The 25,816-nt window shown below is 37.0% G+C and overlaps 1 protein-coding gene across 1 annotated transcript in view; it reads left to right on the forward strand.

Moving 5' to 3' along the window:
* The window catches only part of Qki (QKI, KH domain containing RNA binding), a 106,668-nt gene that overhangs the window by 42,923 nt on the left and 37,929 nt on the right, over nt 1–25,816 (forward strand). Inside the window, 1 exon segment of the mRNA XM_040758183.1 lies at nt 1,750–1,866. Within this exon segment, the coding sequence (XP_040614117.1) occupies nt 1,750–1,866 (117 nt within the window).

The raw sequence follows: 25,816 nt of genomic DNA on the forward strand, positions 1-25,816 counted from the left end.
ATTTGTAGCACATGGGGAGCATGCAATAAGGAAGTATCTATTTCAGTTTTGGAAAGCCAGCAGAGTAAACATTACAGAAAGAAATGAAAGAAATAGAAAGCTAAGAATAGATATCATTTAAAGGAAGAATGTATGAAATGAACCAAAGTATCAGTTAATAAGCAAACCCAAAAATGGCAGTTTGAGTGGACCATTTACTGAACGTCTACCTTTGTGACTGTGTTCGTTAGAGCAACTGTGGTTTGTGACTGCCGTCAGCTTTTGACCCATTAGGTGATTCTATTACATTGTACTTTCAAAACAAGTCACTGTGTTATTCTAAATTCTAGAGGTCAGCAAAGGTACGCATTTATATTGCAAATAAAAAGAATATAATTAGTCATGGAGAGGTGTAGCCTTTTTTTAAGATTTTTTTAAAAATGGCTCTACTCCAGCGAGCAAAATTAACAATTGATGTCTTGGAAGACTGGTAGACTAGGTAACCAGGAATGAGAAACCCTCGTCATAGGGCTAGGGAGATGTCTTAGAGGTAGTAAGAGTACCCGCTGCTCTTCCAGTTCCACGGGACCCAACACCCTCTGTTGTTCTTTTCAGGTGCCAGACTTGGACATGGTGCAGGTAAATACTCATACATAAAGAAATGAGTATTAACAAATACTTAAAAATAAATTGTAGTCTATAAATTTGAATATTTAGGGAATATAAGCACATTTGTAAGAAAAGCAACAACAGTACATCAGAATTGGTAATACAAAGGTATGAAAATATCAAAATCAATGAAACAGTTCATCACTAGTGAGTTCTAATTGGTGTTTAAGAAAAAATAATCAGTTTCACTCTATGTTCATCCAGAAGTGGATACATTCCTACATGTTTGGAGGCCTAAATAGCCTTAATGTTTAAAGTTGAGGTTCTTATTATGAGAGAAGAAAATTACAGATAAATACCATTCCTGACTATATTTTTATTTTTTAAAATTTTATACATTTCTGTTTTTATGCATATGAATTTTTTTGTCTGTATGTATATCTATGTATCACATGCATGCCTGGTTCCTGGAGAGACCAGAAGAGAACTTTGCATCCCTGGGACTGGAATTATAGATGATTGTGAGCTGCCATGTGAATGCCGGTAATTGAACCCAGGTTTTATGGAACTGCTGAACCAGTGCTCCAACCTTGTGAATGTATTTGTTTTTTAAATGAGCCAACAAAATGTTGGGAAACTGAATCTAGTAGGATATAAAAAGAAAAGTGTACTCAAAGACTTGTATACTTAGCACAAGATAGAATCCTAGTTTGAACATTAATGTTCTAGCAGCAATGTGGAATTGTTACTTACACAATTGTCTATGGAGATACATTTTTTTTCTTGTTACCAAAGTAAAGATAGGACTCTAACCAAGTATTCTTATTAAAGGACAGGATTTATTTTGTAGAGGGGATCAATGTTTGTATGGCATCCAATGTTTTGTTGACTTTTTACTATGCACTCTGACTTAGTTTATGTGTTGATGGATAACTCAATAAATTATCTTTGTTTAGCTGGTTATAGTTTGCATTAATACATGATAATTTCTTGTAAAGCAATGACTTGCATCTCATTTGGCAAGAAATTAATGAGTTCTAGGTTTCACTTCTCCTTGGTTCATGTTCAGAGGAAACTGAGTAATCAAATGCATATGTATGCTTTCAGATAACTGAAACAGCTTTCAGCAAGGGAATAATGTACATTTATCTTTTCCCACAGTTTAATTTTGTTGGGAGAATCCTTGGACCTAGAGGACTTACAGCTAAACAACTTGAAGCAGAAACAGGATGTAAAATAATGGTCCGAGGCAAAGGCTCGATGAGAGATAAAAAGAAGGTAAGTTCTTGATAAAGGGGTGTGTTTTCCAGCATTTTGCTCCATAATAAAGTTTCACATCTCATAGACATTGAGTATGATACTCACATTGAGAACTTTGGAATTGTTTTAAGAGATTATATAGATCTTTAACATTTTAATTCAAGAACTGAAGTATCTAAGTATCTGTTACTCTAGCATGATAGCCTGCTTTGCTACTTACAACTTAGAAACTGCCAATAAGAACTTGACATCTGTGTTTTATGTAAAAATATGCAGCTAAAATCTTGAAGAAAAAAAAAAACTAAAGTGGCATTTTGTTTTTGTGATGGAGCCCAAGACCTTGATTTGTACCACAGAGCTCTGCCCCAGGTCTTAAGTTTTAGCTGGGGTTTCACATCCTAGCCTCCAGCCCCTCTACACCTTTTTTTTTTTTTTTTTTTTGATAAGTTGCCCAGGATAGTTTCAAATTTCAAACCTGTTATCTTACCTCACTTGTTTGAATAGCTGGGGTTGCAGGCATAACACCCCAGTCAGTGTTTGTTTTGATAGACCCCTAATGAGACTGGCCAGATGAGTGTCTGTATTCTGTTTTTAACCCCTACTACTACTTTTGTTATTTTGTGTGTGATTGAGAGAGGGAGAAAGGGACCAAAAGGAAAGAGAAAGCTCTGAGGGATTGTTTTGTCAGTTGAATTACTTGACGTTGAATTATCTGATTTAACTGTTGTTAGGGAGATTTTATTTGTCTAGTTCCTTTTATCCAGAATATTATGAGGTAGAATGTTAAAATTTCTCTCTGAACTAAAAACAAACAAAATACTGTGAGTTCTATTACTATTGGCTAAAACTGTTATTATTAAGGGTGATTTTATTTTTTTTTAATATACTGTATATTTTTTTAAGCACTGTCAGACGATAAGTCTGGGGTCCGTTTATGTTGGAACACTGGTGGAGTTTTAGGTCTTTGTTCTGATGTGCTGTCTGTCACCTGAGCCCCCTTAAGCTGGCTACACCTTAGCTCCTTTGTTCACTACAAAGGAGTGGGTAGCTAGAAGGCTTGAGGGAAAGTCTGATCATATCTTTAGTAATGTCTTTATTATATAGTTGAATTTAAAGATATTTTGTGGGAGTTATATAATACTTCTCCCCTAGAACATGTTTACATGTTGTATTTTAAAATAAAAGTTTTAAACAAACATATTCAGAATTAGATGCATCCTCTGAAATTTTGACTTCCTTGTGTGAGTGGCCTTAGGGTGGCATTGGCCTTAAACAGTGCTAATGTAATTGCCTAAGGACATTTAGTGAAGTTTTGGCAACTTAAAAGATAGTGGTATATATCTGCTAGATAAGAAATACTGTTTTTGGGCTGGAGAGATGACTCAGTGGTTAAGAGCTCTGACTGCTCTTCCAGGGCACCCGGGTTCAAATTCCCAGCACATGGCAACTCACAACTGTCTAACTTCAGGGTCCAACACTTTCACACAGACATACATGCAGGCAAAGCATCAGTTTGCATAAAATAAAAATAAATAATTAAAAAAATATTATTTCTTAAATACTGTTCCTCTTTTCTTGGTTGCTGCTAATTTGGATTGGCCCCATTAAGTTAAACTCTGGCCATGCAATACTCAAAGATGAGAATTAGATATTATTTTTAGACTTGAGTAAATATTATTTTCTACTGTTGGCAGAATAGAATGATTCAGAGTGAGCATTAATCAGAATGCATAGGTTTGAATCTTGGTTCTGCCTTGTTGTTTGAGGGTTGAATGGATGTAGATATAAAACTCTTAGAACAAGAAGATGGGTATTAATAAGTATTCAAATAAATGATCATGATAATATGTTTTGTGTTAAACTACAGGCTGGTAGAGATGCTTATGAGAAAACACTACAATTGATCACTTTAGTGACCCATATCATTGTAGGGTTTCTGCAATGTTGGGAGTTTCTAATTCTTAACCTTACTGGTAGAAACATTTCCCATATTTTATTTTCCTTTATTGTTTTTTTAGGTATGGAACCTTGAAGATTATACATGCTCTATGTGTATACATGTTACATATCACATATAAAGTGTGTCTCATATGTATACACAGAAAATACATATGTATATATTATTCACATGTAGACACCAATAGTAAAATAAATAAAACACCTGAAAATAAGTTTAGCTGCAAAAAATATTTTCAGTGTTTCTAGACATGCTATAGATGAACCTGCTAACTTGAGTGACTTCTGTGTGACTGATACTTTTTATGTGAATTTTGTGTGGAATTTGTAAATTTTTTGTCATCAATGTTTTCATAATCCTAATTTTGGGACATATTTAGCTGTGTCATTGTTTATGATATGATAATTCATATGTACTTTGCATGTGTATGATGTGCATGCGTGTATGCATGCATGTGCTCATATGTGTGCGTACATGTATATGTCTGCATGTATGTAGAAGCCAAAGCTTGATGTCTGTTTTTCTTGATTACTCTCTACCTTGGGCTTTGAGTCAGGGTCTCTCACTTGAACTCTTCGCCTTATGTATTGCTTCTGAGTCTCCCACTTGAGTGTGGAACACCGATTCGGCTAGTCTAGTTGTCCTCATTTCCTCTGTACTGTGATTATGGGTGGGTCCCACAGCTCACACGACTTATACATGGGTTCTGGAGATCCAAACTGTTCCTCACCCATAGACAGCAATTGCTTTACCCACAAGCCATGCTTTACCCACTTCCCCACCCATGGCATGCTTTTAAAAGTGCTGATAGATAGTAAACGTGACAAAAATTAAAGTATTTCCATTTGGTGCATGTCTATTTGTTAAAAAACACAGTAAGGGTAAGTATTGACATAAATAAGTAACAAGACTGATAGTATGTTTTAATAGTTAAAATTTATTTCGCCTTAATCCTTTTATCTGTATATGCTAGGATACTAAGGAAAGCTAGGGAAACAATCTTAACTTCCTTGCTGCTTTATTGATATTGGACCAAAAAAAAAACATGATAGAAATGATGTTTGTTGATGGAATCCTTCACTACACACAACGCATACTGTCTTCTATGGAATGTCCTTGCCATTTGGTGAATACTTGGCATTGAGTAAGCATTAGAAAAGATATCTGAACAGTTGGCGCTGTATTTTAGATAATGAAGGAATGATGTAGAAGCACCTCTCCTTGGCTTCCCAATGAAAGATCTGACAACTAGTGATGACTATTGGCTCTCTCTGCTTTTAGTTCTTTCTGGAAGATAGGTAGTAGCATTTAATCAAGATTCTGGTTTTAAGCATGTGAGTTAATATGTTAGTTTCATTTTCTTGCATTGATAATAATTCATTATTATTGGTGGACTTACCAGCACTGTTTTTTGTTTATTTTGTTGTTTTAACATTTAAGTAGCCTGCAGGACGAGGGCAGGTACCATAAAACCCGAGGGCAGGAAGTGTTAGAATTTAGAATGTTATTAGGAATGTCTTGTCTGTACCAGGAAACATATGGTAGTGTCCCTGTACCCTCCATCTCTGTGGTTGAGTACGTTTATGGTAGCAGCGCTGTGAGAAAATATGTTGTAACTGAACATCAGCTACTTTGTGTTAATGTCTTCTGATTTAATTTTTTTTTTGCAATGGCTCTGTTCTCAATATTTGACACACATTTGTTGCAAACAATCTGGGTTTTATTATTTACATTTTGTAGGTGAGGAAACTTCTGTCAGGGAAGTTGAATGATTTACCAGAGTAGACATGCCAAAAAAGTGGTAGTTAGTCCTTGAATCGAAGCCTGTACTGTGCTGTTTGATGTGCCACCTTTTAACTGTAAGGTGTTTCCAACAGCAACAGCTGCAGAAATACTGCAACATTTTAATTTAGGAAGCCAATGTAACCCATTTTATTAAACTATTTCATGCTTCCTTATTTTTCCCTGGGTTTAAATATGTTTAAATTTTGTTTGACTTCCTAAGGCTGAGAAGAAAACAAGTTATTTTTTATATTTAGAGACCCTCGAGTATCCCTGATATTAGATGTCTTGGGACTTCTCACACTACAATAATCAGCAGTAAGATCTCTTAGGAGCATTTACTGTTATCATATAATTTGCTTCAATTTGAACACTATCATATCACAGACATTATGGAAGAAGTGAACTCCACTGCAGAAGCCAAGCACAGCCCCATCTGTGGTCTCTGTTCATGCCAAAGGCCATTTTCTAATCTCTCTCTCAACTTTGACTAATTTGCTAGAGTAGTCTACCTAGAATAAAATTTAAGCTTGTCAGTTTGCTATTAGAGGATACTTAAGGGATACAGATGAACTTCAGCCCTATGGAATGGATGCCCAGAGGAAGTCATGGGGGAAGGTAGGTAGAGCTTCCAAGGCATCTTCTGGGAGGGACGCCTTCAATGCTTTTCTAGTTGTTGAGCTGCATAGGAATTCTCCTATTTTTTATGAGGCTTTTTTGGGGGAATGGTAGTTGGTGACATCAGTGGCAATGCATTGGTGGTAGAGTCATCCTTTATTTCCCTTCCTTTACTTTTTTTGGAAACTACAAAGTGTCAGCCTTTTCAGTTAAAATGATGTTGGTTTCCATGGCAACCCACTCACATTCTAGGACTGTCCCATAACCTTTAGTCATCTATTAACCCATTAGTTAGTATACAGAGCCTAAATGAGAGCTCTGTTGCCAAGAAATGAAGAACATACTCATGAATCACAGTATCATACAGATCAGAAGTCTTCTGATGGTGGGTTTAAGAAATTGGAATATTCAAATATGTAGTAGGGATAGGACCCAAATCTAAGCATGAAATTCACCTATATTTTGTATACCTTGAAGGTAGGTATGTACAGCTTTTCTTGTTCACTTACTTTGTGACTACAACCTGTCAAATGTTTGTGACATACCAAGGGATATTTCAAGTATTTTGGAGTGTATGATAATAATTCTAACTAGGGAGCCTCAGGATAGGCAGTAATTCCCTTGATATTCAGAATTCTTCCTCGAGGACCAGGAAGTATTTGTAGGAACATTTTAGATTTCTGTTACCAGTTTATAGGTCTATGGGCTCTTCCCTGTCCTAAACAGGGGAAACAAAGTATCCAAGTCTGTGAACTCCTGCCTCACACCTCATTCTATTCAGTCAAGTCCCCCATGAGGAACATGAAGCTAGGTCAGTCAGATCTGTCTGCAAGTTTGCAGTCAGCAGTGTTAGTTAGAATCTGTTCACTGTGAAGGAGGATGCATGTAGGGGTCTAGCTGTCATTCCAGGACATACAGCACCAGCCCATAGCACTGTCTGCAATGCCCGATTCAGGCTATATATCAGCTTCAAGAGCTACTGTCGATATCTCACAGGTTTAAAGTTGTAGTAACACACTCATTCCCTTGTTTCAAACAAAACTCTGCTCTAAATAGAAAGCTGCCTATTTCCTTGGGCAAATTCACCTGCACTATTTGGGCTTTCAACTGAAAAGCCATACACAACTGATAATAAACTTTAAACTTTAAAGTTAACCTTGTTTGTTTGTGTATTTGACCATTTGTCTTGTTTGATAGTTGTGCCATTTTAAATGTTAAGGGTGTACAGTATTTTGTGACTATTTGTAAAATGTTACAGTCGAGTATTATGTAGTAGAAAAATGGTGGGATTCTTGAATTTTGTCTTGAAGTATTTAATATAGCGTTTTGCAAGATCATTTCTAAGATAGCATTCTTAAGCAAATGGTGATGTACATTTCAAATGCAATAATTTTCTCACATTAGCAAGTTATTAGAGCCATTAACCAATTTTTCTGCTTTTTATCTAATTTATTTTTTCAGTATGTAATACTGTATGAGAGTTGGAAAGTCCACTGGGTGATGAGATGTCACAGTGGGTACTAATCTTTGTGTTTAAGCCTGGCAACCCTGAGTTCCTCCAGGACTCACATGATTTAAGGGAGAGAACTGATTCTTACAAGGTACGCTATGACCTTCACATGGTCATATTCACACTCATAACAGACACTAAATATAAGTAAAAAGATTTAAAAACAAAGACCATTATTCTAGAAACTTCTTCTGACAGTTTGAGGATGTTTTCTAGGTTGTTGAAATAATTGTTCATAAGTACACATCTTTTATAGAAAAAGTGCGTATTGCTAATTCACAGTTTTTGCTTTCTTCTGCAATATTGTGTTCCATCTTTTTTCATTTAACCTCCCAGTTGAGCTATGTGCTGGGGTATAGGAAGGTGTACTCAAATGGAATTACAAATAATAGCGTGCACAAACTAAATTTCCTTCATTTTTCGGAGTGTAAAGGTTGAGAGTTTTTAATTTTTTTGTTTGTTTTTATGGAAGGTTGTGTTGTCCTATTATTTTGAATAGATAAATTAGTTTTGTGCTTGGCATACTACTACTATTTATTGTGAAGAATTCACATGGATTTTGCTAGTCAAATTTTCATGATGGATTAACATTTGTCTCTTGTTTCAATGCTATTGACAGCTAGTGGCACAATTATCTAACCCAAATATAGCACCAAAGAATTTGTTTTATTGATTTTGTTGAATACTCTGTTCTTAGTAAATGATACCTTAAGCATAGGTAGATTTATTTATCTCTTAAGCATCTTTTCACTGTGGAAAAAAAAGCAGGACAACCCCGCAGCCTACTGGGCTGTTAATTTGCCTGTCGCCCAGCACCACCACTTGCCTTTTTTAAGGCGGACTCTTCCTTATCCCCCTTCCCTATTCCTCCCCATTGTGTGCTAGGTATTCACAGAGCAAATGCTATGACATACAGTTTCAATTTTCATTAGGTGGTTCTAAAATAGCCTTAATAATACTACTAAAATGTTTTATTTTTTGTTTATATCACCAAATGTATAGTCCATACTCATAGTTTTTCTCATGCCCTATAAATGTTCTTTTAAAAAATGCTTCTTTAAATTACATCTAGCCACACCCCCTTAATTCCAGTATTATGTAGGCAGAGACAGTCAATGTCAGTTCAAGGCCAGCCTGGTCTACACAGTGAGATCCTACCTCAAACAAACAAAACAGAACTACCCACAACCCATAAATTATATCAAGTCTAGTGTCATCTACTTTGTGATAGATTGATTTAGCTCTTAAGCCAGTGGTCCTCACCTGTGGGTCAGGACCTCTTTGGTAAGCCTGTTATCTCCCAAAAATATTTACACTACGATTCCTAACAGTAGCAAATTCACAGTAAGAAGTAGCAATGAAAACAGTTTTGTGGTTGGGAGTCACCCAGAATGAGGGCATGTGTTAAGGGCTGAAGCATTAGGAAGTCTGAGAACCAGTGCCGTAAGTCATTCTTCCACTCGGCTCCATTTTCCCTTCCTGCTGGGGAATGTACCCGAGGTGTCTGCAAGTCTGACACATGCAAAAATGGTCATATTTCCTTAGCTATTGCCAATTGAAAATTGTCTCCTTCAGCATGTGCCTAGGAGAGCAAGTAGTTATACACAGTTGCACCTGGAATCAAAGCTTTAGCTGTTTGGGTAGCCAGCATTGAGTTAAAGTGATTTATACTATACTTGATTGTGAGTTTTATTAAAAGCAATGGAGTTTATTAAGAAGAGTTTTCAATTCAGGTTTAAGTACAGACTCTTAAAAAGGGTGAGAGGATAGTGATAGATTTCCTCAGAATGAGTGGCAGGTGTTGTGGGGGAGGGAGAGATGGCAGGACTGAACCTTTATGTGAGGGACTGTGGGATTTGTTGTGAGAATTCTGTGGTTGGTTACATTTTCATCGTAGCATTTGCATGCTACACATGTCTTCTGTGTTTCTTGGATGTTTATAGTGAGAAAAGTCAGTAAAATCGCTACCCGTCTTTATTTCTGTTCTTGAGAGACTGTCTCTTGGTGTTATGGTAGATGTCACATCTGATTTCTCCTTGATTGTAGCAGTCACCAAATTTCTATATGTTTTTAACTGTTTCAAAACAGGTGCTGTTTCTTACTAACAGAGTGTGTGTTAAAAGTGTACAGAACCCACTGGGTTCTGTACTCACTAGCTCTTACGTATATAGGGAACCGGTTCCCAGAGATGCTCTAAAGGTGAAGTATGAGGCTGGCTTTTCTTTTCAATATCATTGTGAATGCATTTCAACAGTTGTGATGTGTTTCAGTTCAGTGTAACCCCCCCACCTGCCCAGTCACTGATGTGAAGTGATGATTCATTTGTCCCATGGTAAGATAAAACAATCTTAGTAACAGGAAAAACGCTATTGCCAGTGATGTAGGCAATGAAAGCAATTTACCCTGCTGTTCTTTTTAGTGTATATTCCACTATACATATAAACTTCTCTCTCAAAGTACTCAGAATAGTAATAGGTAGAATCATCATGTATGTCCATGGAAAAATTCATTTGCTGTACTTGCTTAAGCTACTGTCTTGATTTATGTTATAAAATATTTATGTTCTTTCTTTCAAAATCATAATATCTGGTTGGGAAAATTTCAGAGAATTTTTGCTCTTATCCCACTTTGCCTGTTCTGCTCCTTACCATTGGGTGGAGTTTTGCATTTTAGTTTTTCCTTTAATTTTATCTTGTAAAAGATCTTTATTATAGATATTTGTGTATAGGGGTGGGCTGGAGTGGGTAGTGGTGCTGTGTGTGCCACGATGCTCATGTGGAGTCAGAGAACATTTTGTTTGAGTTTCTCTCCTTTTGTGGTGTGAGATCTAGAGATTAAACCGAGGTCACCAGGTTTGGCACCAGATGCTTGTGCCCCCTGAGCCACGCTGCTAGTCCTCTTCCTCATCCTCCATACAGTTATGTAATACTTGCATGCATGCTTAGGTGGTGTCTGCACACTTGCATAATTTCTCACTGGTTCCATAGATCACAATATAGTGAACATTTTCTACACCCTGCTTCTTTACTACTATTTTTTGACTTAACACTGTTGTATAAGCTCACTTAACAGGAACACATAGTGTAACACCGCCGTATAAGATCACTTAGCAGGAACACACTCATGTAGATAGTGTAACACCGCCGTATAAGATCACGTAGCAGGAACACACTTACGTAGATAATGTAACACCGCCGTATAAGCTCACTTAACAGGAACACACTCATGTAGATAGTGTAACACCGCCGTATAAGATCACGTAGCAGGAACACACTCATGTAGATAGTGTAACACCGCCGTATAAGCTCACTTAACAGGAACACACTTATGTAGATAGTGTAACACCGCCGTATAAGCTCATGTAGCAGGAACACACTCATGTAGATAGTGTAACACCGCCGTATAAGCTCACTTAACAGGAACACACTCAGGTAGATAGTGTAACACCGCCGTATAAGATCACGTAGCAGGAACACACTCATGTAGATAGTGTAACACCGCCGTATAAGCTCACTTAGCAGGAACACACTCATGTAGATAGTGTAACACCGCCGTATAAGATCACGTAGCAGGAACACACTCATGTAGATAGTGTAACACTGCCGTATAAGCTCACTTAGCAGGAACACACTCATGTAGATAGTGTAACACCGCCGTATAAGATCACGTAGCAGGAACACACTCATGTAGATAGTGTAACACCGCCGTATAAGATCACTTAACAGGAACACACTCATGTAGATAGTGTAACACCGCCGTATAAGATCACGTAGCAGGAACACACTCATGTAGATAGTGTAACACCGCCGTATAAGCTCACTTAACAGGAACACACTCATGTAGATAGTGTAACACCGCCGTATAAGATCACGTAGCAGGAACACACTCATGTAGATAGTGTAACACCGCCGTATAAGCTCACTTAACAGGAACACACTCATGTAGATAGTGTTTCTTTTAAGCTGCCCCATACTCACTCGTAGTCACCACTTACCTTTTATGTGTGTCTTTATGTGTAGTTACCAGTTTATCTTTGGGGTAGAATCATTGCATTTTTGTGTGTGTGTTTTGCTAATTTCTGCACTTCATCACCAGCAGAATTAAATTTCTGTGCTATGTAGGAGATTGAGCATCTCTTACAGGCTTTGGGGAGAGACTAATTCTATATAACAATGCCCTAGACTGGGTATCAAGTTTTGACTTTTTCAGAGAATCCTTAGTTGAAACAGGCTCTACCTTGTAAGGAATGTGTTTCTCTCTCTGTTTTGTATTCTTGCCTCACCACCACACCACAGTCCACCTGCCAATTCATTACTGATTACTTTTTTAAGAGAATATTTTGTACTTGTTTTTGACAGTTTCATACAAGTACACAGCTTAACTTGGTTATATTGGCCTCACATTATTCCTTCCCACTTACCTTAGTTCCTCCCACATGTCTCCTATGTACTCTTAAAAAATGTTTTTATTTGGTGTGCGTGGATTGTTTTGCCTGAATGTGTGTCTTTGCACCGTGTGTGTGCCTGGTGCTTGTAGAGGACAGAGGGGGTCAGATCCCTGGAATTGCACTCTGGACTATTGTGAGTCCTCAGGTGGGTGCCAGGAGTTGTAGAGGACAGAGGGGGTCAGATCCCTGGAATTGCACTCTGGACTATTGTGAGTCCTCAGGTGGGTGCCAGGAGTTGTAGAGGACAGAGGGGGTCAGATCCCTGGAATTGCACTCTGGACTATTGTGAGTCCTCAGGTGGGTGCCAGGAGTTGTAGAGGACAGAGGGGGTCAGATCCCTGGAATTGCACTCTGGACTATTGTGAGTCCTCAGGTGGAGTTGTAGAGGACAGAGGGGGTCAGATCCCTGGAATTGCACTCTGGACTATTGTGAGTCCTCAGGTGGGTGCCAGGAGTTGAGCCCAAGCAAACGCTCCTGACCCTGAGCTGTCTCTTCAGCCAGCGCCTCCTCTCCCTGCACCTTTCGTGTTGTTTTTAATGACTCACCCTTGCATTAGTCTTGTCTACATGTGCGTGGACATAGTACTGCACACTGGTGCGTGGACACCTAACCAGTGGCCACATTCTCCATCTCTTTGTTTGTTTATTTGGAGGCACAGTTTCGCTGTATCCCTGGCTGTCCGTGAACCTACAGAGACCTGCCTGTTTCTGCCTCCTGAATTCTGGGATTAAAGGCATTTGGCCATCACATTGGACCTATTAATAATTTTTAAAAAGATGAATTAGTGATTAGAAACTGTTATAAGATTTTCTTATTAATTTTACAAGTAGTGAATGCTTGAATAGAATTCAGCCACGAAGATAGATGAGTTTTGATAGATAGCACTGTGACTGGAATTGATGCTGTTAGAAAGAACCTTACTAGGCTAGTTACTTAATCTCACCATCTTTATGATATTCTATGATATTTCAGTTCATAATGCTACAGATGATAGTTCCTTAGTTTTTATTCTCTTGTAGTTAATACCATCTTTTAAGATAATAGCTTTTAACAATGGTTAGTTGATTGTTGGCAGTTAGTAAAGGTAATAGTATGGCAGACGCTTCCCAATGCTTGTACATTATGCTGTTGAAATTCAAGAAATAGTGAGTTTTCTTGTAGGTTGAAGATGTTATGGATACTGGATGATGAATTTCTAGACATTAGGAACAAGATTGACCGTGGATGAGGGAGGGTGCTTGGTCTGCCAGAGTGAAAGGTTTGACGTATAATTGGAGAAGCTGTGTTGACATTGGATACAAAGTTGAATTCTATGTTAAAGTAATTCATTTTCTTTTGGAAGCAGTTTAATATTATAACATGTTAGTTATTTAAAAAATAATTGACTATTGAAAGAGGTGGACTGAAGGGAAGTCACAAATGATAAAGCCTCAGATAAACCACTTAGAGACGCTATTCTTGTAATAAAGTAAGATTAGTGTCTTTAAATTGTCAGTTCTTTGGTCTTTTTGTGGATAGAAATTTTATTTCTAATTCACACAGTTTTACATTATTAAGTACAGTGCCGTTTTAATAGTCTATATAATCTGTAACCATCCACTCAGCATCATGCTTCTTGTGTTAAGAAAATTTGCTGCGTAGTGGTGGCACAGGCCTTTAGTCCCAGCACTGGGGAGGCAGAAACAGGCAGAGCTCTTGAGTTCTAGGCCAGCCTTGTCTACGAAGTGAGTTTCAGGAAAACTGGGACTGTTAAACATGAAGGAATCCTGTCCCCCAAAACAAAAACATAAACAAAAAACAAAAAAGAAAGAAAAATAGGCATTCAAGAACATGTGCCTTAGCAGTTCTCTGGTCTTAATAACAATTAATAGCATATCTCCATGCCCCAGAGCCTTTTGCCATATTCTCCAATGCCATTGTCTTAAAGATGTTATGTAGCTGACAGCTAGTACGTTGATTTATTTGTGTCCTGGCTAGGTTTATGTCAACATACACAAACTAGAGTTATCTGAAAGAAGGGAACTTCAGTTGAGAAAATGTCTCCACAAGATGTGTTCGTAAGACATTTTCTTAATTAGAGATTGATGAAAGAGGACTCAGCCCATTGTGGTGCCCTCCAGTGGTGGTTCTGGATTCTGTAAGAAAGTGAGCTGAGCAAGCCATAGCAGCAAGCCAATTAGTAGCACCCCCCCCATTGCCTCTGCAGTTCCTGCCTCCAGTTTCCTGTCCCTCATGAGCTCCTGACCTTTTTGGTTTTGACAATGAAATGTTATATGGACCTGTGAGTGAAACAAACCTTTTCTTTGTCAAGTTGCCTTTCAAGTTGCTTTTGGCCCTTTGTTTTTGACCAGTTGGGGATATGATGTCTGTCCTGTTGAACTTTGAAAGTGGTTGACTTCTAAAGAAGAAAGAAACCTACTGTGTTGGTTACTTTTAAATCACTCATCAGATAACTGACAGATGTGACTTCAGGGAGAAAGGCTGTGGAGCAGGGTTCAGGGATATAGTCTGATCACAGCATCTGTTTTGGAAAGTGCTTTGTATAGCTTGCTTTTCATATTTCAGCCAACAAGGGAAAGAGCTCTGGTGAAAGTGGGGCCAGGAGAGACCTTAACATTTGTTCTTCTGGAAAAGGCTCAATCCATTCTCTTCAAAAGACCACTCTAAGAAAAAGCGAACTCACTGGAGACAATCTCTTTGTTAAATGCAATAAAATTAGCTATCAGAGAAATGTGCTTGTCCAAGACACTTAAACCTTATTTGAGACTTTTCAACAGAAAAAAAATTAAGAATGCTGTCTAGTTTTTGTAAACATGCTTGACTTACCTGTTTGCAGTCTGCAGTGTAGTTTGTCACATCTTCTCTTGGTTATTTCAAGACTGTCAACTAACTCCAGTGGTGTGTGTTCAATGCTTTTGTTATCTTGTGTGTTTGAAAAATAGAAAATGACTTTAGAACATTGATTAGGTTATTTAGCTCCGTTTCTTTTTACATGTTCACTATGAACTCGGGGACTTGGAGAATTTCAAATAGTCATTTTATTTTGATGTACAACCATTAAAATTGCTAGGTAGTTTTTAAGGGGTGAAAAGATGGACTCAAAACAGAATTACTGTTGTTTATTAAAATGAAATCACATGTTAAGTAACCTGTAAAACTTAATTACTCTGCCATAGATCCAATCTCAGGGTAAGTTAATTGTCCATGTCTAATGAAATCAGACCTGAGTTTCAGTAAAGGGAGACTAGATACTCTTAATGAGTCTTTAAAAATTAAGTCTTGATTGGATTAGAGTCTGTGTAGTTGTGGGATATCTGAGTACCTTGTAGTTTGGTAATATATGGCACGTATTCTTTCCGTGAGGTTCTGTTCAGTGGTGACAGGATTGATAGGAAAGTGCCATTTGGCTATATTGCTTGATTTTCCTTTTCATAACCCTGCAAGGAAGAACTTCAGTTAGAAAAACGTCGTTAGCCATGTTAGCAGCAACTCATTGGGATATTTCATGAGTCTAATGAGCCACTCTGTTCTATCCTAGTAGTTTTTTGTTTTAAATTTAGTCCTTCAGCTGTGAAATACTGCTATTACAATTTTTGTTGCTCTTTAATTTTAAAGTGTTTGATTGTATAGCACTCTTATTCACAATAAAATCAGCTATCAGAGAAATGGACTTTTAAAGACAAATGAAAATTCTTTTTATTTTAAAGTTGTCTTTTTAATTTACTTATTATTTATTTTGGGGTGGATATATAACCTTATGGTCTTTTGCATACTAAACGTGTTAGAGCTAGGATGATATCACTGCCTACCCTTTTCAGCAAATGGGAACTCTCAAGACAATCTAATAATAGTTAATAATGTTTGTTATCTTTGAAACTAATAGAATTAATTTCTGACTGGTCCTATCTGCTCATCTAAGTTGTGATATTACTGTCTACTAAGAAATAAATGAGTAATCAAAATTATTTTAAGGCATAGTGTGGCCAACTGTCTCTAGCAGCAGCTCATTCAAAAACTAAGATTTGAATAACATCAGATTTAGAAGAAGTCACAAATAGGAAAAACAGTTCATTTAAAAAATAACTTTAAAAATTGTAATAGATTTCATGTGTTTGGAATTCATTTTTTAAAAATAGAATATTCCTCAGTAGAGTTAATCATTGTTTATATAGATTTATAAGTGATTCTTTTATTGCTTGAGAGTATTAAATCCATTAAGAATTATGAATGTGATGGCATATATTTTAATAAGAGTGCATAAGACTCTACTTGCAAGGACTAGAGCTTGGTTGCCAGCACCCAAAGCAGGCGTTTCACAATTGGATACAATGCCAGCTCCAGCTTCCTAAAGCCACTTCTGGGATCTGGGAGCATATTAGGAGCATATGCACTCACATGTGCATAGATAGGCACATATTTAAAATAAAATACTGTTTAAGCAGTAGAGTAGTACAGTGAATTTTTGTGCTCCTTAATATAGGTTTGATGTGTTTTTTTTTAACATTTTGTTTTTTGGCAGCACATATAGCTGATCATCATTATTTGCAATATTTCTATTTGTAATTTTGCCAACTCCTAAAACTTATTTGTAACCAAAAAGTTTGTGACACTTGCATTTAGTCCATAGAAACATGCATAATGACAGAAAGGAAACCCACTTGAGATGGAATAAGACAAGACATTGCCTTTTTGCTCTAGTGCTCAGACAGCTAACACTACTCTCTTCTCATTCTCCTTAGTCCCACATGCTTCACACTTTACTCTTTGTATTGGTGACCTTCTGTTTCAGGGATCACATAAGCACGGTGCTGAGGGGCCTGTCTAATAATGTTCTTAGAGAAGAAGGCTGTTTTCTTACAGAGGAGACACTGGCATTGGAGAAGCTTCATTCAGATACAGTTGTTGGCAGTTTTTTTAGTGTTAGTGAAATCAACAGCTGATAGTTAAAAAAGTTTCTTTAAACAGAACATACATAAAACTTGGTAATGTATTGATAATAAAAATGACACTAGTAATTGATGTATTTGTGGACCCCTAATACCATTTTTCCCCCCTAAGACCAGGGATTTGCTATTCAGTGTTTCTGAAGATTTTAGTACATACAGTGAGAACTGACTTTACACTTCCCCTAAGTGTGTAAGCTACAGACATTATGCTTCTTTATCCCTATAATAGAAAATATTTCTTTAAAAGACTATTTTTTAAAAAACAAAGTTAGTTGCCTTAGGACTTAGGAGATAGTTCAGCAGTTAAGAGCACCAGCTGATCTTGCCTTGGGACTCACTTCAGTTCCCAGTGCTCACTTTGGGTGGCTTACAACTTCCCCTAACTCCAGGGTATCTGATATACTTTTCTGGACTCTGCAGATGTCAGTACTCTTGTGTACAGAACCATGTACATACACAGACATATATACAGGACTTAAAGGTTTCATGTTGCTGTATCTGAGTGATGTGGCTTTTTTTCTCACTATATCACATTTAGCAGTTAAAAATATAGGCATGGCTCTTGTTGTTGATGCTTATTTTAGTCAGTTTGGTAAAAATGGCAATTACCATATTTTTTCACTATAGCATAAGATTAACTTCACTTTTAAAATTCTTTGCATTAGCTCTTTGTTGTTGCTGTTGTTTTCTGAGATAGGGTTTCTCTGTGTATTCCTGTCTGTTCTGGTGACCAGACTGGCCTTGAACTCAGATCTGTCCCCCACTGCCTCCCAAGTGCTGGGCTTAGAATCCTGTGTGTCGCCACTGCCTTGCCCCTTTTAAATTTATAACCTAGGATATTTCCAACAGACACTTGCCTAATTATTTCATCATTTGGTTAATGACTTGTACCCATTTTTTAAAAATGTATCTGTAATTCCATTTACACTTCCTAGTTAATGGTCAATTATTGTTTCTGATAGGCAAAGATATTTTTTTTCTGTGACCTCTATTTTCTGTTGACATTAGATTTTATATCCTTTAGCTAATTTCTCTCCAATATCAAGTCTGCTTACTTAATATCTTTACTTCATTCTATAATGTAGAATGTTAAATTTCATTCCATGTACTTAATTACAATTTCCTTTAAAAACAGTTTTGGTAACATTTTAAATTGCTTTTATAATGGAACAGTTTACTTATTTCAATATGTGAAAAACTTTAAAATTTACTTTTTAAGTTCTTAATTTAGTACAATTTTATTAACTTAGTATTTTTTTATTTTTGTGTAGCTACTGTGTGTTGGATTGACTTATTGTCTAGGAATGTACTTTTTCTCTTTTACCTAGTTTTGCTACATTTATTTCCCAATTATCTTCGAGGAAATAAAAGATAATGATTTGTTTAAAACAAAAAAATAATGATGCTTCTGAGTCATACTACTTTATATTTTGATTCTATTGTTTTTTTAATATCATAATAGGTTTGAGGGGGTAGAAGGGGTGTCCTTACATCTTAATTTGCCCAAAATAGCCTAAGCTGTATCCCTGCCATGATGTAATTGTCAATAACTTTTCTGTTCATACCCACAACACTGGGATCTTAGTAATTACAGAGACACTCAAATAATTTAACCTGTCAAAATTAGAAGACAGGACAGGTCACTTTCAGGACACCTTTTCATTAGTTAATGGGGTTAACTAATAGCCTAAGATTTTTGTGCCAGATCTGTCTTAAATATGCATTTCAATATAGGTCTATTATTTTTTTGTAAAGTAAAATTCTATAACCATATTGTTCCATTATGCCTGTTTGTGCCACTCTAACCAAATATAGGAGAATGGGTAGTATGCAATGAATAGAAGCTCACTACTCTTCTTGAGGCAGAAGAATTCCAAAATAAGGCAGCAGCAGGCTCAGTATTTGCTGAGTGATCCGTAGCAGCCTCCGCTGATGTTACACTCCTCAGAAGAGTTTGGTTGGACAGATGGAAGGGACAAGAGGGCGATAGGATGCCTCGTTTCCCTCATTTTGAGGCAGAGACCTTCTGAGAGATCCAACTTGCCACTGTTGTACTGAGGGCTTTCTCACTCTGAATCCAGACCATAGCATACACTCGCTTACATATGGGTGTAAAAATGAAAGCCTTTAAGAGGAAAAACTAAACAGTTGCATGATTTAGTTGAAGTCCTCAGTGGTGACACATGGCCACTTTTGTACAGGAAAAGTAAGATCTATTTCCACTGGTAACATTCTGTTGTTCAGAGGTGGCTTTTTCAGGAAAAATCTGTATATAAATCTGGAAAATGAAAGCATGACAATTTATAATGCCTTTTCAACTTGATATTTTGAAATAATATTACAATGGAAAAAAATTCGCCCATGCCTATCATTTACCTCATCACTAATGTACATATAAGCCCTTTAAGTCTGGGCCTGAGTAATATTTTATAGTATGTAAATGTTTATTATTATTAGCTGTGTATATCCCTGTGAATGATACGTTTGTACAATGGTGTGTCTGTGTGGAGGTCAGTGAACGACTGGAATTTGTTCTCTCGTTCCATCTTTATGTCAGGCTTATGTGGCAAGCACCTTTACCTGTTGAGCCGTCTTGCTGACCACACATTTTATTGTGTGTTTTAGATAATTACTGAAATCATTTAATAGGAATGCAGTGTTGCATTCTGTAGCTTAGGCTACTCTGGAACTTACTCAATAGTTCATACTGGCCTCAAACAAAAGACAGTTCTTCTGCCTCAAGTTACTTAGTATGTTTAAATTTCAGACACAAGCTAATACACATTAATCTTTAAAATTGTATGTTAAGTAATTTTAAGCAGTTTTGTGGCAATTCTTCCATCATCCAAACTCAGTAACTTGGTATTAAGGCTATAATATGTGTGCTCTTCTCTTTGATAATTTTCTGCACTCCCCATCCATTGCTTCCAAATACACATTTAGAAAGCCACCGAAAGAGATAGATAGCAGCTGCAGTGTATTTGGGGTGTTTATGACATTACCAGAGCGGGTGGGGGAGCTTCAGGCAGAGATGCTCTGAGACAATAGCTGTTTAATGAGTTTGCTTGTATGTACAAGAGAAGAGAATGGGCCTGATTGCTCACAATCTGAAGCCTGAAAATGTATTTTTCTGGATCTGTGTATTTGCATATCTAATTGCTATGTAATCAAAACTAAGTGAACTGTAGCTACTTGAAACTTTAAAATGAAAGGCAATCATCCTTCTGGTGAGGAGGGGGACCCCTAACTTGCAAGCTAGCCTGAATATTAGCATTATGGTCCTCTTGTGCTTAATTATAGGTGTCTGGCTGAGCAGTAAGTGTGTGCTTGTGTAATAGAGAAGTGAATGTGACTCGATCTGTTTTAACAGAGCCTGAGCTCTGAGAGCCATTACTGCGTATCCTTTGTGTGTTTTGGTGATAAGATATGGTGCCAGAATGACTGTTAATTACCTGCTTTGTTTGACAGGAGCAGTGGTTACACTAATGACCTCATTGGACTAAAACTAAAACTTGTATTACACAGCTAGAATAGGTTTGGTTTTCTGGTGGAAAGAACTCTGCTTCTCAGTTGTTAGTTGACAGCTTTGTTTTTCGCAAGCTCTTTATTTAAGGTTGACCTTTTTGCCATAATGTGAGTCATTTGGATTATTGTAGGTTTTCCTTTTCAGTGTACTATTAATTCGAGAGATACTATATCTATCCTTAAAATTCTTAAATGTCTTTCAAAGTTTTATAGCCATTAATTCCAAGGTTTTCAGACTACTTAAAGCCCTTTTTATATTTTCTCATTGCATTTACATATCTAACACAAACTTAAAACATTTTAGTTTCAACTAGTGTCAAGCCGGTACTTCTTGGTTATTCAGTCTTTGCAGAAAAGATAGGTTCAGCCTGAGACCAACCAGGAGACTACTGAAATACCTGTAACCCCCTCAACCCCCCCCAAAAAAAACATTATTACTTACCTTAAACTAAACCTTTTCTCATTTCAGAAGTTTCACCTTTTTCTTTAAAAAAATTCATTCTAAATTTAAATTTTAAGATTATTAAACTTTGTTTTTAAAAACACTAATTATTTTCTGAAAATTTCCCTTATTCTTAGGAAAAAGACTTTAGTTTTATGAACTATTAGTTGAGGTAAAATGAGCAGATGTTTCAGTTACTCTCATTACGTTTTACCTCTTCATGATTGAATTTGTTGAAGCTAGGCACAGTATGTGTATGTACATATGCACACACTATGTGTGAGCGCACCTGTGGAGATTAGAGGACAACGTTCAGGAGCTGGTTCTCACCTTGCACTCTAGATTCCAGAGACCAAACTTGGCTTACCAGGCTATCTTTGACCTGCTGAAACAGCTTTCCTACCCTTAATATTCCCGTCTCTTTGATGTGGGTGTGTGTATTCATGAGTGTGTGCACGTGAAGGCTAAGAGTCAACCTTAGGTGTCATAGGATCTCTGATTGGTGTGAGGTTAAGCCACGTCCTAGTGCTAGAATTACCATCATGCTATTGAGCCTGAGGTTTTGCCCAGATTCTGGGCATTGAGCTGAGGTCCTCAAGATTATGCAGCAGATACTTGTTTTGACTGAGCTATCTCCCCACCCTAAAGATGGTGCTTCAAGTTCTCACCTACCTTTAGTCTCTTCCTTCTCGCTGGATACTCTGTCTCTCTCTCTGGTGGGGGCATGTTTATCTTCTCCCCTTTACCCAGAAGTACTTTTGTTTTGGGGAGGAAACTAGAGGATAAATTTACTGCTGGGATGATTTAAGAGTAAAGTAGCCAGGAAGATGATTCTGGGATTGGGTAGTGTGTGTTGAAGCTGTTTCACATGTGTAACATGGGATTTGAGTTGCTACATCACTTTTGAATACAGAGCTGTGCTTGTTGCCTAGGAAAAAGCCCTAGTGTCAGAGAAAGAGTGTTGTAACCAGCCCCAAGGCCACAGATGCTTGATGTTTGAATGCTGACCTATTGATAGTCAGTAATCAGTTCCTATGGCAGAAAGCTTTGAATTGTTAAAGTAAAGACTTGGGGCTTCTTGTAGTAAATATGCAAGTTTCTGTTAGGACAACTTCCTGTTAGTAAACAAAGAAAGAACTTCAGAATAAGTTCTTGGAGGAAAGATGTTAGTATACAAAGTATTTGTAGGTCTGGCTTTTGGGGCTGTTCGCATTACAGTGAGTAGCATGTAGTTTATTTAACCTGGAGGAATCCCTAATGCTGTAGATAGGGGATAGAAAAGATGGGGATAGAAAAGATAAAGAATGAGTCCCACAGTGTGGTTGAAAGAACTTAAATAATGTGAGTTGAGGGTGTGGCACTGAAACCAGTTAGAACAGAGCTTGTACTCCCTTGAGGGGACAAGATTGCCTACTAGAAACCAGACAACTAGAAGCAAACAAAATGAAACAACAGAATTGTCTTGCAGTTCCAAATTAAAACCTGAAGATGAACTACGTTCTTAAATTAAAAGACAGTTACATTTAAAGTAATCTTACAAAGTAGCTCGGGCTGCCCTCAAACTAGAATCTTGAGACTTCCAAATACTAATGTAGTAGGCATGTTCTACCATACTTCACTCACAGTTTCAGATCGTGTCCTTAGGATTCTGATAAAGTTAAAATAGGGACAGATGGGCAATACTAACAGGAAAATAGAAGCAATTAGGATGATGTGGGAATTTAAAACTTCAAAATAGAATGTTATGGATGGGTGAATTTGATAACTAGATGACCTTTGCTGGATTGACTTAACTATATATTCGAAGGTAGTAGAGTGGAAGTTTCCCATTGTAGAGAATCAAGAAGAATTTGGAAAAGTTGGGGTTTGCACATTATAGGTGCAGGTCAGAGTTCCAGGGGAACCTGCTGAAGTTTCTAGCTTCTTGTGTGCCAGGATAACGAAGTACACTGGGGACACATGACGAGGCAGCTAATGCAGTAAAGGCAGCTAATATAAGAAAGAGTTCCAAGAAACAGGCAGGGCCTTGAGTGCTGGGAAAACACATTGGTAGAAGCCCTGGGGCACGAGGTTCATGACCATTAGTTTACACAACTTGTATGTCCAGGTTTTATTTTGTATTGTTTTCCCCCTATATATGTTCTTTTTGATGTTTGTAGTACGGGGTGGGGGGAGGGTGTTCCCACAGTCATTTTTGTCAACTGACTTCTTTCATGTTGATGCTGAGTAGAGATGCTAGTCTCTACTCAGATGGTGTAACAGACATGTATCTTACATACAAGAATAGAGGGGAAAGCAGGTAAGCCTGGAAAAAAAAAAATGAAATACCTGCTTAACCTATGGAGTTTGTTGAAAGATACAAATAGGCAGGTTACAGATAACCAGCCAGCAGTGTGGAAGAATGAACACACAAAATACAATGTACACGAGCTATAATATCAGAATAGATCTTGAACACCAGATACCAAATGGCCACTGTTACCTGCGTGTGGTGACTCATACTTATATTCCCAAATATTTGGAACACTGAAGCAATAAGAGTATGAATTCAAGTGTTGGTAAAGTAGTAAATGTAATAGATCATATAACCTTGAAAGTATTACCTATAGGTATAATTTAAAAATAGCTCAATGTATGTACATAGGAAGACCATGCTTCAGAAAGAAACCTTGGTGCTTTTGAATATATTCTTTCACCAACTCACTAGTCACTCTGAGAACTTTCCCTGGGCCCCTCCACTATCTCTGTTCTATTACATCAAAAAAAATCTTAAAAATGGGGAGAAAAGAAAATTATACATGAAATATTAAATGGCTGATTTTTAACAGAAAATAAATGGAAGAAGAACGTAATTTCTAAAAGCTAGAAGGTTAAAAAAACTACCTGAATTATGTAACTAATAAAAAATTCTCTTAAATGAAAGTGAAACAAGATGTAAGAACTGATTGTCAGCATATTGATTGCACTAGGAAATGTGAGTTCTCTGGCTAAAGAAAAATGATAGTAATTGAAAATTGGTTACTTAGAAGGAAATGGCTAACACTGGTAATGGTAAATATACTAATAAATGGGACTCGCTGGATACATTATAATTTTTTATAAAAGATAATGGTTATTTAATAATGTAGATTTCTTAAATTATATGAAAATATATGTGGTCCTGTGTGATTACAAAATTCCTACACATTATGTGAAATAGCCAAGATCATATAAGATTAAAGTTTTTATTATATCCTAAAGATTGTAATCTTCCCTCTCCATTATAACAGCCAAAAAATATTAAGAAGTATAATTGGAAAGCTACCAAAGTTAATGTAAGTTTAGAAGATGCAGCTATAGAGCATACTCTAGCAGTGAGACTGAAGAGATGGGCCGGTGGTTAAGAACACTTAGTGCTCTTGCAGAAGACAGGGTCCAGTTTCCAGCACCACATGGTTGTTCACATCCGCTCGTAACTCTAGTTCTTTTCACCTCTGGTAGTTCCTGTATACACATTTCTGGTACACAGACATGCAACCAGGCACACATAACATCCATTAAAAATGTAATAAATGTATTAAAAATACTGATGGATCTGATAGGTTAGGGCACAGGACCTACGCCATGGTTCTATGCCATGGTCTTCCAGCCTTCTTAATGTCATCTGTGACTAAAAACTGGTTTGAAAAGATGGCTAAGCCCTACTCTTTGGGTGGCTTGTGAGGGTTTAAAGTATTGGGATCTCAGCACCAATGGTTAGGCAAAACAGAATTCTACTGATGCCTCCCAGCATTCATAATAAAATACGTCAGGCTTCAAAAATGTTGCTATTTACTTAAGTGTCTTAGACTTTGTCCTTGGGTGACTGAATGGTTAAACTTGCTTGTTGTACAAATTTAACAACCTGAGTTCAACCCCTGGAAATCCACAGTGAAAGGGAGAATGGTTCTCCAGAGCTGTCCCCTGACCTCTTGCAGGATCTGGCAAATGCACACACCCCCCCATATATATCATGGACACAATAAATGATGAATGAAATGTAACAAAAGAAATGCCTTAGAGTGACTGAAATACTGAAACTATGTAGGTGTTGAAAATATTAGGGAAAAGTGCAGTGAAAGATTTTGGAGTTAGGAATTTGAAAAATGTACATTATGCTTTTGTTGGTAAAATACTGTTTTTGTAATGATGCTTATGTTAGAAATATAACACGAAGTTTTACTTTCTTTGTTTTTAATGGAAATAATGAATTGGTAAGTCGGGCAATATAAAAAGAAAAGAAAAAATAGAGTGGTGTCTTGAGATTATTTTATTCTTCTTCATAGTTGCCGGCCAGTGGGATTAAAGCAAACTCCGTTCTGTCTGATAGATGTGAATGTAAGTGCTGCAGGGAGAAAGGGAGACTAGATGGAGAAGAGTGCAGTGAAGAAAGAGAAGAGAAGTTAGGATGGTTGGGCTTATATGCATAGTTATTTTCCCTCTGGAACTTGCAATTGAAGGTGAAAAGCAGAAAATCAGCCATTAATTAGTAAAGCCAAGTCTCAGCAGGGAGTATGTTTGCTACCTACATAACAAAGCATGTATTCAAAGTATATAAATAACAATTAAAAAAATAACTATAAATGCAAACTAAAACTGAGCAAAATGTGTGATTTCACTGTATAAGAAACCCAAATAAGCAAGGACTGTGAGAAGATAGTCTGGGAGGATGGAACTATATATTTAATGAGAGTATTTCTTCATAGGATGTCCTAAACTGTC

This window comes from Mesocricetus auratus, unplaced genomic scaffold, assembly GCF_017639785.1.
Source record: "Mesocricetus auratus isolate SY011 unplaced genomic scaffold, BCM_Maur_2.0 Super-Scaffold_100018, whole genome shotgun sequence".
Classification (NCBI taxonomy): domain Eukaryota; kingdom Metazoa; phylum Chordata; class Mammalia; order Rodentia; family Cricetidae; genus Mesocricetus; species Mesocricetus auratus.